Source organism: Besnoitia besnoiti (assembly GCF_002563875.1).
Source record: "Besnoitia besnoiti strain Bb-Ger1 chromosome Unknown contig00007, whole genome shotgun sequence".
NCBI lineage: Eukaryota > Apicomplexa > Conoidasida > Eucoccidiorida > Sarcocystidae > Besnoitia > Besnoitia besnoiti.
The window spans coordinates 1,953,128-1,965,914 of NW_021703915.1; the positions used below are offsets into that span (position 1 = coordinate 1,953,128).

Here is a 12,787-nt window from a genome sequence, read left to right on the forward strand (position 1 = left end):
ACTTCTTTTGCGATGACGGGTGAATCAGTGTATTCCGCCTTCTCGTCGCTCTCGTCTTCGTTCTCCCCCCCCCTCCCGTTGTCTCTATAGACATTGGCGACACGGGTCTGCCACGGTCAGCGCCTCTAGCCGCTCATCTGCATTTCCTCGTTATCTTGCGTTGCCGGTCTTCGCGGGAGTGCGCGGTTCACACGTCGCTGCCTAAACCGAGCCATACAAGCCGCATGAACTTCGTCCCTGCAGTTCTCTGACACGATCCACATGTCCCCCAAGTTTATTGAAACCAGACCCGGGAGGAACTCAAGACGACTGCGCTCAGCTTCCGCAGCGCGGACAGCCGCCAATGGAGCAGCAGAGCCTCAAAAAGTCGGAGGAGGCACGCGGGGCGCTTGGAAAGGTACCGCCGGTGCTTCAGGGGGGGGTCTGATGCCTCTGCTATGAGGAGGACGGGCAAGCAGTCCAGTGGGGTGGTGGTGTACTGCAATCATAAAGGTAGATCTTGAAGGTCTTTGTTTACCGGATCCCCACCCCCTGATTTCTGGAACAGAAGGAGGAAAAAACGGAAACTGTGTGTGTCCGTGACGGGCTTTTGGTGTCGTCATTGTCCATCTCTGCTTCATCACAAGAAACCACTCCCACCGCTACTTTGGAGTTATCAGGCCAGTCGCAAGAAGACGGCTCAGTCTCTGAGGTTGCTGAAAGGGCGCGTGAGTGTCCGAGACTAAAACGCGGCCTTCGGCGCAGAAGAACTCTAGTAGGCTCAGACAGCCTTTCGATCCAGGCTGCGACGGAGCCTCTCGACACGACTGTGGATGAACCCGACAGAAGATCAAGCGAAGCGGGGGAGAATCGAATCTTGCTGTCCTCTCAGTCTCGAAGCCTGACTTCACTTTCGTTGACGCCCCCTCAGTGTAAGGGCGACTAACGGCTTCGCACTCACAACTGCCTCTATCCGTTTGCCCACGACGACGGCGGCAGCGCCCAAGGCGCTATCCCTCTGTGCAGCCAACGGGGCAAACTTCGGCTTCCGAGCGCCACCGTATCCGGAGCGGGGGGATGGCCAGAACGACGAGAGCCGCGTGAGACTTTAGAGGGCCGCGTTGCATGACGCACATTGGGGAACAAGCAGCAGTTCCTGGTCGCTCACAGGAAACAGATGCACCAATAAACCCATCTTTCCCCAACTGCGGCCTGTCTTGAGCGCGGCGACATAGGCAGACTGCGCTCCACATGAGCGAGGAGGTTAACAGTTTTGGTCTCGGATTTACGTATGTAGTGCAACCGAGCAATTTACACTCTGAAATGGTGGTACCTGTCCGAGACGACGTTCTATGTATAAATGAGCATGCAGTTTGTTGATGCAGAACGTGCCTGCGTCAATCGTACATGTTCGAGCACAGTATTTGGTGAACAGTGCGTTGTGGAGAGGATTGAGGGGTGCGGTGGGGAAGATAAGCCCCGCCGGTCACCCCGCTCTCCGCTGTAGCTCCAGCAGGAGACTGTTTAGAGGAATCCCAGACGTGCAGGGGGGCTGTTGCCGCTATGGAAAGGATTCCATCACAGAAGAGGAAGCAAGACGCAGACCAAGTGGAGACTCCGAGAGTGATCGAGACGACGGGGAAACAGGAGCGGTTTGTGCCGAGATACCGGCGAGCGCATATGATGCAATACAACTGATCGAGAGGAAAACTGGAACGGCGATGAGGAACTGAGAGAGGGCGATGGGGGGGGGGGGGGGGGGGGGGGGGAGAGGAGTTGGAGGTTCGAAGTGATGAGCAGCAGGCGGAGCGCACGCAATACGCATACATCTGTTCAGCGGGGCACAGTATCCTCCGAAAAATGAAGATGTGGGGCCTGTACCAAATTTGAGAAAAACTGTACACCGGAAAGTGTGTGGAGATGTTGATAAGGGAATTTGAACCCAACGCGGTACCAGGCTGAGACAGTTACCTGTTTAATTTCCAGTTCGTGTGCAGCACGGCGCGCACTTTCATTTACCACCGAGAATGGATTCCTTTCGGGTGGACCAACATATTTGGTCGCCGGTGCTCTGCCAGTTTGTCAATGCTAAATCACTCTCTACACGGTTCACTGTGACGTATGGCCTTCTCCCGTCAAGAGCTTACATCAGTGTACAGAGGCTTTCCTTATTTGTCCTGTAGTCTCTTCACTTGTGAATGACTACTCCCTCTTCCGCCGTCACTCCCACTTAGAAATCTCCTGAACTGTCTCTTCGCCTCTTGATGTTCTCTACGGATATTGCGGCACTCTTCGTCTCCCTTCCGCCGTGCCCTCCCCGCCAGCCGACTGCAGGCCCTCGTATTTTGCATCTTAAAAATCGTCTTGCAAATCTATCTTTTATGCACCGTACTACATAACCTACCAACATGTTTTTCTCATGAAAAGTGTAAGCGCGTTTGACTTGAGTACAGCTCGAAAAACTAACACCAACGCAGGCTATTGCTATTACGCGTGCGGCCCTTCGGCGTCACTCGCTCCATTTCTGCCCAGATTCTGACTGGAAAAGTTGCTAGTTGGCTTCTGGGTACTTCAGATCCTGAAAAGTCACGCGTGGCTCCTGCAGAAGACCTCGCACCACAAAATGTGTACCGTATCTCGTCTGCATATCGAGTTGCACCTGTCGCCTACACCTCGATCCAGCCATTCGTTTCACCCATTCCCGCTGCGCCCATCTGGCGGTCGCTATCTCTGTCATGCTAAGGGCCGGGCATGCAAATCACCAGCTTTTCAGTGAAGAGCCATATTCACAACAAACGAAGGAACAGCAAAGAAACCGAGCAATTTCAACAAACAGTAGGCTCAGCTTATATGTGAGTCGTAGCTTCGGCAAAAGAGGGGCTCCCGCGGCTGCGAGACGGCCAAGAGACACCCCGGTGTCAGGATGAAGAGCACAAGGGAAACAGAAATAACTGTAGAGCAAAGACCTAAGTAAGACCGAGTGACCCCGCGAGATGGGAAAATAAGAGTCTAAAGAAAAAACGAAAGTAGAGGCGCATGCCGACATATCCAAATACCTTTCACCGTCGTCTTGCAGCAAAAAGCCTGGCTGTCTTCACTTTACGCCGCTGACAGCAGCGAAAATGCACTCGATCACGACACTCTCTACGACAGAAACAAAGCGGGAGACATGCATAATCGACTGAGAGGAGAAGCGGGTCGACCGATTCGACAATCCAGCCCAGCTATATTCTCCTGGAAATGCTCGGCTACACCCTACTCATCATCGTCATCGATAATGATCTCAGCCTCCACGGAGGACGACGCTGCGTTTTCTTTCTGCTTTTTCGCTGCCGCGCCGTCCAGCTCCTCTTCGTCTTCGTCAAGGACCACGATCGCCACTCCTGACTCCGCCACCACCTGCGCCTCCTCAGTTCGATGCCTGAACAAAGAGAGGAGCGCGAACCGGATAGGCACAAGGCAGTGAGACGCATCGAAAAACGGGAATCGCAGCGACATCAGTAATCACGAGGTACAAAAGCACCCACGGAGAGAAACAAGCAAACCACAGGATAGTCGATACAGGTGAGGAAGCCCCGAGAAGCATCATGGCGCCAAAAGCTGCAGTAGTGAACAAGGCTCAGCTTGACACTCCGCCATCATTCAGGTCTACTGGTCCACCGGCACGACACCGTGCTCCCGAAAGAGAGCCCGATAACACAACTAGACTACATAAAAATGCGCACGCACAAGTGCATGTGTAAATGAAGAAGAGCCAACACCCGTGTGAGCGTGCGCACAGACGCGTAGACCCCCTTTTTCTATCTCAGCGATCAGTATGTGTGCGAGCCGCCTCTTACTTTTCGCCGCGAGGCTGGTCGCTTGCAGCGTTAGTTGCTGAAGGCGCTAGTGTGCCACGAGAGCGCAGATAAAGCGTTTCTGCACGAGCTGTCTCTTCTCTGTGTGCCAACAGTCCGCGTATGCCGGGACGAGATGGTGCACCGACAGAATATGGGAAGCGCACCTTTTCGTCCCGCGTCTGCCGGGTTTTGCCGGCGTTTCTGCAATGTCATCTTCGTCCTGGTCTGCCACTCCTTTTGTCTGCTCTTGCTGCACGTTCTCTTCTGCAGCGGACTGCGGCGCACCCGTCGATTCGGCTTGCGGGACTGCGTCAGCCGCTGCGGACACGCCGCCCTCGCGCACAAGCCGGAACGCCTGCGGGTCTTCTGCCGCCTTCTCCCCAAGGTCGCGCTCCACCAGAAGAAGGTTGCACTGAAAGTCGCCCTGCGGAGCAACGCCGAAGCGCCAGACAATCCAGCACACTCACCGGAGACATTCAGGCTTGACACCAGCGCAATGCTGTAACCTGCTTCACCACGATAGAGAGAGAGAGCGACGTCAATCACGCTCAGTGCATCATGCCGAACCCCATCGATAGTGTCAGCAGACGGCCAGTCTCCCGCGAGGCGAACGAGAGACATATTTCCAGACGAGTAAGAAGAGAGAAGGAGGCGGGTTCACACACACGGCCTAGAGCTTTATGGACGTGGGGTCGATACAAAGTCACCGAAGTAAAGACTCAGCTGGACCCTCTATGCCACAGGGTAGCTACAGCAAGGAAACACCCGAGTCTTCACTACCTCGAGCTGGGTAAAGCACATGATGAGGTCGCATGACAGACAACATGCACGCAGAAATGGGACGAAGAAAAATTTGAGGACCGCAGCAGATCGGGGAGCCCGGACACAGACACGAACTGGCAGACCCACGAAGACTTCGGGGCCTGAGTCGCCGGCATCCCGCTTTCCTGCCATCTTCCCTGAATCTAGCCGTTTGCTTTGTGCTCACTCTGGAGAAGTCGGTAGCTGTCAGCATAGATCCTGAAAAAAGACCGAACTCCGTCAGCGGCTGCTTCATGGCGGAAGCTTCTCCCTCGTCTTCTGTAGGCAGACAGCCGCACAATCGCAATCGAGCTCCACGGAAGAGAGGGGCTTCCAAATTCCAACAAAGTGCGCACCTCTGCCACAACTAGGGGCAGTAGGCTCCATACGGAGACCATGGTTATATACGCGCCCACGGTGTTTCGTTGAACAAAAGACGATAAGAAAGGATAACTTGCGGCTCCGTAAGGCGCGACAATCAAGGGGGAGGGAGCGGCAGTGAAGAGGCATGCGAAACTGGCTCGAGAACTGCCCGCGGCCAGAAAAAGCACACAGCGAGAGGCGAAGGCAGGAGGGGCGCAACGAAAGGAGAGTGCGATAGTGTCAAGAAAGCGTCGGTAGGGAGCGATAAAACATCAGAATGTACGCTCCTATATATCCAGGCAGAGCGATACAGCTATGGCAGAAACACAGTCTAAGGAGAAAACGACGTTACAGAAGCAACTCTTCCTGGGTAGCAGGCGCCGCAAATAACCACCGGCTGTCCGCCATCCCTCACGTCGACTTCCCGGAGCCGCTGGCTGTAAAAAACTGCTTCTGCACACGAGGCGCAGAGATGAGGCCGGACAGCTAGGGAAAAAACCGAGAAACGTTTTGCTGTTTGTTGCTCAGGATGCTTGCGTACCCTCTTTGTTTCGCCTTCTCTCCTCGACATCGTCCGCATCGTACAGATTTCTGGACTCAGAGTCAACGTAGGGGTGCGCAAGCCCCAGTTCCACCTTCACGATTCTCTCCACAAAAGTCTCGACGCTCCACGCCTGACACACACGGAACACGTTTCTTGACGGGATTCTCGGACCATTCGAACAAACCAGGGTCTGCCGAGTCTCGTTCGACCGACGCGGCTCATGGGCGAAGGCAGTCCACAAAGCTCTCAGACGCGGCAATGGCTGAGGATGAGTGCACATGAAGTGCAGACAGGTCGGTTCTGCTAACTCGGCAAAGAAAGCACGCTTTCATCAAGAAGCTGTCTCCGAATCCATCTGTCGCTGTGTCCCCGCGTATGCAGGATCAAGCCGCAGAAACATACATACATGTATGTATATATAGATATAGATATATAGGTATGTGTAACAACTTCGTCGGTCTACATGCACTTTTAAACCACCCGTTCAGCTCCTGCTAAGCTCTGCGCATGCTGCACCTAGGACTCCGTACATCCGCTTGACGCTTTCCACACCGCTCTCCAGCATATATACATATATATATATATATATATATATATATAGGGTTTAGGGTTGCCCTATATATATATATATATATATATAGTATAAGGAGCGATATCCCTGCATATGACGTCCATATGATACTGGTATTAAGAAAAAAGGTCTTACGGATAGGGACGCGAGCTCAATGGTGACTGTTTGCTGTTGGCAGACAAAGCAGGTGCTCTTCGGCGGGTCCATCACTTCCGGCAAAATGAGACGTCCCGCCACCTGCGGCCGCACGCCGGTGACGAAGGGCTTCACCCAGACCTGCCTCAGGGGAAGACACAACCGGAACAGAAGCGTGAGCGAAAGCGAACGACCACCACGACGGAAACAAGCACGAGAAACGGCCACGCATGCAAGCAGAGAATGCAGGAGCATGAGCCGCGGACGCAGGAACGAAGGCAGGACTACCGCCACTTCGACAGGCAGGTTCCGTTCGAGCTGGCACGAGACAGGGACCCGAAGAAGGGCGGGACGGATCGCATGCCCGGGAAGGGTAGACTAGAAGCCGTGGAAGAGAACGAAGCAACGTGTTTGTCTTTGGCTTCCTACAGATAAACTGGCCGGCACGACAGACACTTACGTAGCGGCATTTGCAGTTGTCTCTCAACGTCTTCGCGCCTGCAGCCTGGACTTTCTCCTCCCCATTCGGCGCATGCGGTTTCGCGTGCCGTAGGCGGCCCTCTGAGTGAAGGAACTGCAGCAAGTGAAGCAGCTGCACGACCTGCAGGCCGAATCACATGGGAAGGCGAGACGCCTGACGCAGCATCGGGTAAGTGCGCACATGTAAGAACACAAAGAAAGAGGCCACGACGGGGAACCGCGTAAAACCAGGCCAACCGACCCGAGAGTGCACAACAAATATAGGTAAGCACACCCTTTGACAACGTGCGTATCTATCAGTTGATATCAATAGATACACCTATCGATGCGTTTATATATATATATATATATATATATAGCTACGCTCGAGTCGGATCGCGCAGACACATACTCGCCTACTCCGTCACTGGTTGGAGTGCCACGATCAGTTGCGAAATCGAAGGAATCCAGGAGAGACGATCCCCAGCCGGCACGAAAGCCGCATCGAGTACGATGTCATTGCCGCAGGTGCCAAGGCTGAGGATGCGTTCGTGGCGCTATACGCGGACGCGATACACAATGCACAGCAACAACTCGACAACGCAATGCTGCCGAACAGAAGTGTCTCCCCAAACGCGTTTCTGCAGGTCCGGTCAGCGCGCGTGCGATGCCTGTGGAAGCAACAGGGCGTTTGACAAAAGCAGAGGTGAGAGCTGTACCTGGAGAGAGCCGACGACCGCATTGGTCGCCGCAATTGCGGGAATGATGGAGCCTGCGATGGCCTGGATAGCCCAGCGCGACTGCGCACACACAAGACCAAACGTGCAAGCGAAACTACCAGAACGGAAGCACGCCTCTTTAGGCGATGACTTACCACAACTGCAGCTGTGCTCAGTTCGCCTGCGACGGTTTGGCATGCCAAGCTTCAGACACGGCGTTTAGGGCAAACCTTAATACGGCCTCAAAGAGCGGAACCTCAGCGACGCGCATACGTTGACGGGAAGCTGAAGCATTTTCCAGCGAAGGCCAGTGTCGTGATCCCTCCGACTGAACGTGTCAAAGGATGCGTTGGTCCGCCGCAAAAATCCGATAAAACAAACGAAAGCCTGACCATACTTCATGTTCGACTTCCGGCCTCCTCCCTCCCGCTTCCCCGCCCCACCCCCGCCCCCCCCTGAGCCACCGGCTTGATGGATCTCTTGTCGCAGCGGCCCTCTCACCTTTCGTGGAATGTGGAAGTTGAACATGCGCAGGTTGGCTGCCGCAGCGACAAAATCCATCGCAAGATCGTCATCTTTATCAAACGGGGTCCCTTCTTCGCTCGTTTCACTTCCTTTTGCTTCTGGCTCCCGCTGCGCCTTTCGCTGGCGTTCAAGCAATCCTGCGAAACTCCGCTCAAACACTTCTTGACACTGCCGGATGCTCCACACCCGCTGGCTCTCTAGTCCCCCGCCCTGCGCCTCGCCTGTTGCTTCTTCTGCCTCGTCGTCCCCGCAGCAGCTGCTGGCCTCGTCCGTGAGGCCTGCAACTCCAAGAGGAACGGGAAGGACGTGGTGTTTCTTGGTTGCTTCTTCGTTATCTTTGCTCAGCTTGATAAGCTCGGCAATTTGATCGTGGAAGAGCTCCTTCATCATCTTCCGACTAAGCACTGCGACTTCACCTTGATCGACGCTTGTCTGCGGGCTGGCCTGCGTCGCCTCGCCTCCGTCTGCGTTGGCAGTTTTCCCGTCCGTTCCTTCTGGGCCCCCGAGCGAAGAGACGCTCAGAAACGTCCTCAGTTGCTCCTTCAAATCGGTGAGCAGATTTTCGTTATCTTCTACCCCGAAGAGAAGCTCGTAGATCATTTTCGCCCAGGCAATACAATGTTCAGGTCTCTCGGGACGCTGGCGCAGAGTACATATAGGGAAACGCTGCTGGTCCCTCGGTTTCGCCTCACAGTCGTAACACAGTGTTTCGTTTTTCATAATCGGTATAACTTGCCCAGAATATCCCGTGCTACCGGCTTCTATGAGGGGGACGTCCGCAGCAATGCAGAGGCCATTCAGATGCCGGCGTGCCTTCTGGTTGTCCAGCGCCGAGATAACGAAGTCGTATGTCTGCAGCAGATGCACTGTGAAGCTGGAAGAAAGGATGTTCATTCTCTGTCCCACAACGCCCCACACGGTTCTGCCATCGATGCAAACTCCGTCCGTGTCTTCTCCTGTCGCTGCCTCGTTTCCGTCTCCTCCGTCTGTATGGTCTGCCCCGTTTTCGAGCCCAGAGGCCGAGGGGCGGGAACGCCCGCCGACGTTTTTATTCCGTCTTTCCAGGTCGCCGGCGCAGCTCTCTTCGTCACTCCCTTCCTCTTCTAGCTCATCGCCTTCCTGCAGCCTCCGAAGCGCTTGAGTTCGCTTTCGGAGCAGGAAGCATCGTTCTTGTGAAGAAAGTAAGGCGGCGCACGAGGAGGCGAGAACAGAGGCCTTGCTCATGCCAACGTGTGCATTCCGGAAGAAGAACTGCCGGTTCAGATTGCTCACGTCAATCGTATCCAGGTCGACTACGCACAGCCGTCTAAAACCAGCCAAGAGAAGATCCTTACACACTTCGCAGCCGATACCTCCTGCGCCCACGACAAGGACTCGAATGTTCGCCAGACGCGGGGCCCCACGAGAAGGCTCCGAAGAGGAGGGCGAGCTGGAGATAAGGAGAGGATTAAACGCTGCACTGGGAGAAGACGCGGGTGCCATGGTTCTGCAACAACGAAGAGCGAGGAAACGACGAAGGAGCAAGCAAGCGGCAGCTTTGGCCGCCAGGTCGGTCCAGGCAAAGCAGACAGACGGACAGCACCGGTATAGGTCACCAAAAACAAGAAGCGGCAGGTCTGGGTTTTCCAACGATTTCAGTCGCAAGAGAGTGTATCTGCGAACGCCAGGAAGGCAGTGAAACGGATTAGCGGACGAAAATAACTTCTGTACGCCGCAGCCATGCGGACGAGGAAACACACACACATCTAGCGCCTGTGGAGAAGCAAAGACCCCCAAAATTGAACCCCATGTATGGCTCACGAAAGCTCCTGTTGTGAGATTTTCGCGCGCAGGCAGGTGCAACCACCATCGATATTGCACACGCTTAGTGTGGAAAACTCTAAGGAAAGAGACGCCCAGCAGCTTGACGGTTGGGTACCGTGGTCCCAGGTCTTCTCGAGGTTCTGTCCTGTCACTGAAGAAATGAGCGGAGACGTGCCATCCCGAACAAGCAGACAGACGAATCTCATGAAATAGGAAATCGTTCGGTCAAGAGGATTCTCTTGTTTTCGTGCGTAGAAAAGGACGCCAGAGACAATGGAGACAGCGCAGGCTAGGCGAGCGAAAGCGTAGAAGAGCGCATGCAACATATTTGCAACTGTAGAACCGATGACGAAGCCTACGAATACCGAACGACAGAGCGTTCCAAATCATTACTTCACTTTTCGAGGAGATCCTCTCTTCTGGGTGTGGTGCGTGAATTGCTGGGCGGACTGAAGGAAGGATGAAAGAGCGTCCGAGGTAGCGTTGCGATGCACACTGGAGTCCGAGGAAGGAGGGAGCCTGCGTCTTCCAGCAACAGGAGAGAAGTGCTGCTGAAAGACGCGGAGAAATACGCCGGTATGTAGGAACAGAACGCGTGCCAGTATCATTTCATCATAGGTCGGTGTCTGTGCCTCCAGTTGAGAGAGGCTGCTACTATAAGCCCGCAGGATGTGGCTCTGCTGCCGTGGCCTCCCTCTGTAACTGCACAGCAAACTCTTCCAGGGGTTGCATGGGCACAGCCGTGCCGAAGCAAGAGACTGCACATTGAGAGACGAAGTAAATAACTGCTGTGGTAGGCGATGATGAGGTGAGCCAGACAAGGCATCTGGCATAGGGAGCAGTCGGGAGTCGATACAAAACACGGGTGGTCGCGCTACGGCCCGGCTACCACCGTTTTCCTCTTTATTTTCTTTACCTTCGTAGCTTCAAGAAGCACGAAGAATAAATTCAAGCTGTCTACAGCATACGGTGTACCTGGCTGGAGAGGAACAGTGAAGTATGCCTCGAGGTTTTGCAATAATATCTTCATGCCTCAGCACTCGTCAGCCCCACCAGCTGGCGACGACCCCATGACGGGGCTCCAGGCGGCATCGGCAGGGCACTGAGCTGCTGCTCGCTCTTCTTTCACTTCGATTGTAACAGTGGAAAACGGTGGCACTCCATTTTACACCGGCTGGTTTACTGAATCTGAACACGCCAGCACACAACTGACTGAACGAGCGCCTTGTTGCCTGGGACTTTTTTTTCAGACGAGCCACTCAAGGATCAGCGCGCGGGAAATATGTTGCCGAGCGAGATGAGCAATCACTTGAACTCCTTACGAATGGAGTATTCGGGTGCTCCACGCAGCTAACCTATTAAAAGAGTCGGAGCAGTCTTCATGGACATCCAACTGAGCGGGCGAACCTCGGGGGAGGGGGAGTGCGAGGAGAGTAGAGTGCTGTGCTCGTTGCTATAGTTTGATGTACAAAGTACGTTTACGGAAGAGTGCGGACAAACTATCGCCGGGCCCCCTCTGTGCCATTATGGTTTACAATATGTGTAATCAAGGAAAGAAGATGAGGATGGCGCCAACCGCACATTGTTTCGTGGGTTCTCAGGGCTGCTGCTGCACAAAGCACCTCTTTTTTTTAACTACTTTATATGAGGAAAACACCGGCTCTCGTGGATGCTACATGCTAATCAGTCCGTCTGGCTGCCGGTCTTGGTGGGCACTCCCGACTAATTACCTCAGATCGCCCGAGCGCGGCTGCTCAAGGACCATCGATTACCCCATCTGTGGACCCTCTACTGAAAAGCACTGGCCCCGTCATACTTCCTCAAGGGCTAAAACTGGTTCTGAACCTTTCTGTCGGTCGCGAGTCGAGCAAGTGAACATAAGGATCTACTGCGTCGTCCTCTAGAAACAGCATGACCGACATCCGTGCGTTTCAAACCATTGACTGGTTGATTGGTACGCATTAGCCTTGAAATTTGCCGCAGCGGAGACAAGGCGCCGGATGGATGCGTTCAAAGAGGGCTCATTCGGAAGACAGGCGCCCTACTACCACGGGCGCACATACCATGTGTTACAGAAGTCGGAGACCCTTCGGACGTAGAGACACATCGTCAGCACCCGGATTTCATTGTCTGTTTCGCTGGCATGTTCTAAAATTGGTTTTCAAAAAACCCCACGCATTTGAGAAACCCGCAGCTCCCATCATGAGAGCAATGAGACCGCGTTAATTAATCACATTAACGGGCGAACTATTCGTCTGCAAAGACGAAATTGGCGCCTGGTCACTCTCCGCCAGAGACTGGAAGCGACGCATGTACACTTCCCATTTATCGAGACGCAGAAGGCGTAAAAACGAGTGGGCGACTGTAGTGCAGCCCTTCCTCTCTCGTTTCTTGAAGCTACTGACTATGTCCGCATCAGATGATTTCGCATCGGTTAGTACCTGGATTGCATTCCTCGCTCAGAACCTTCCGGGCGGCTTCCTGGCCGACAAAATGGCATAGGCTCAGGGCCCAGCAAACGTATTGAAGAGAAACGGTCGAACACGTGTAACATCGTGGTGAATGGTGCGGCAATTTGCCCGCTATGTTTTTACCTAATCTTTCTGGTGCGTCCAAGAAGAAAGTGCACCCCGCATTGAGCCTGTACCGGGTGCCCGAAGGTCGCAGTGAACTGACTGTGACGCATGTGTTTGGGGGCTCAGCATGGGCCTCTAGCGGCGGCTCCTTGTTCCACAGCATCGACGCGGCTGTAGTCGAAGCCTCAATCCCAACAAAAAATCCACAAAAAAGAATAGTGATATTTATCAGACGGACCGCATCGTCATCGCACAACACGTACATCTTCCATGCTAAAAGAGAGGTTGGCTACAACACGGACGCAACTGGTTCCCCTTTCTTTCACGAGAAATTACACTGAACTCTCGAAAGCACGTCATGGCAGGGTCGCGATCTCCAGTCTGCCAGGCGGAGCGCTCTTCTCTGAAAAAAATAGATGCGTTTCCGAGGCGCCAGTGCATCTAGATGATGAGACACAGGAACGCCACAGGCG

General features: G+C 54.1%; 1 protein-coding gene across 1 annotated transcript; it reads right to left on the reverse strand.

Moving 5' to 3' along the window:
• Positions 1-3,234: 3,234 nt before the first annotated feature.
• On the reverse strand, positions 3,235-9,417 carry BESB_072940 (ThiF family protein; the record flags this gene model as incomplete). The annotated part of the gene is made up of 8 exons (XM_029365667.1): positions 3,235-3,400; positions 3,983-4,242; positions 4,807-4,895; positions 5,524-5,656; positions 6,233-6,373; positions 6,693-6,833; positions 7,411-7,491; positions 7,912-9,417. 8 exons carry the CDS (start codon positions 9,415-9,417, stop codon positions 3,235-3,237), a joined length of 2,517 nt encoding a protein of 838 aa, XP_029218151.1.
• Between the last annotated feature and the right edge of the window lie 3,370 nt (positions 9,418-12,787).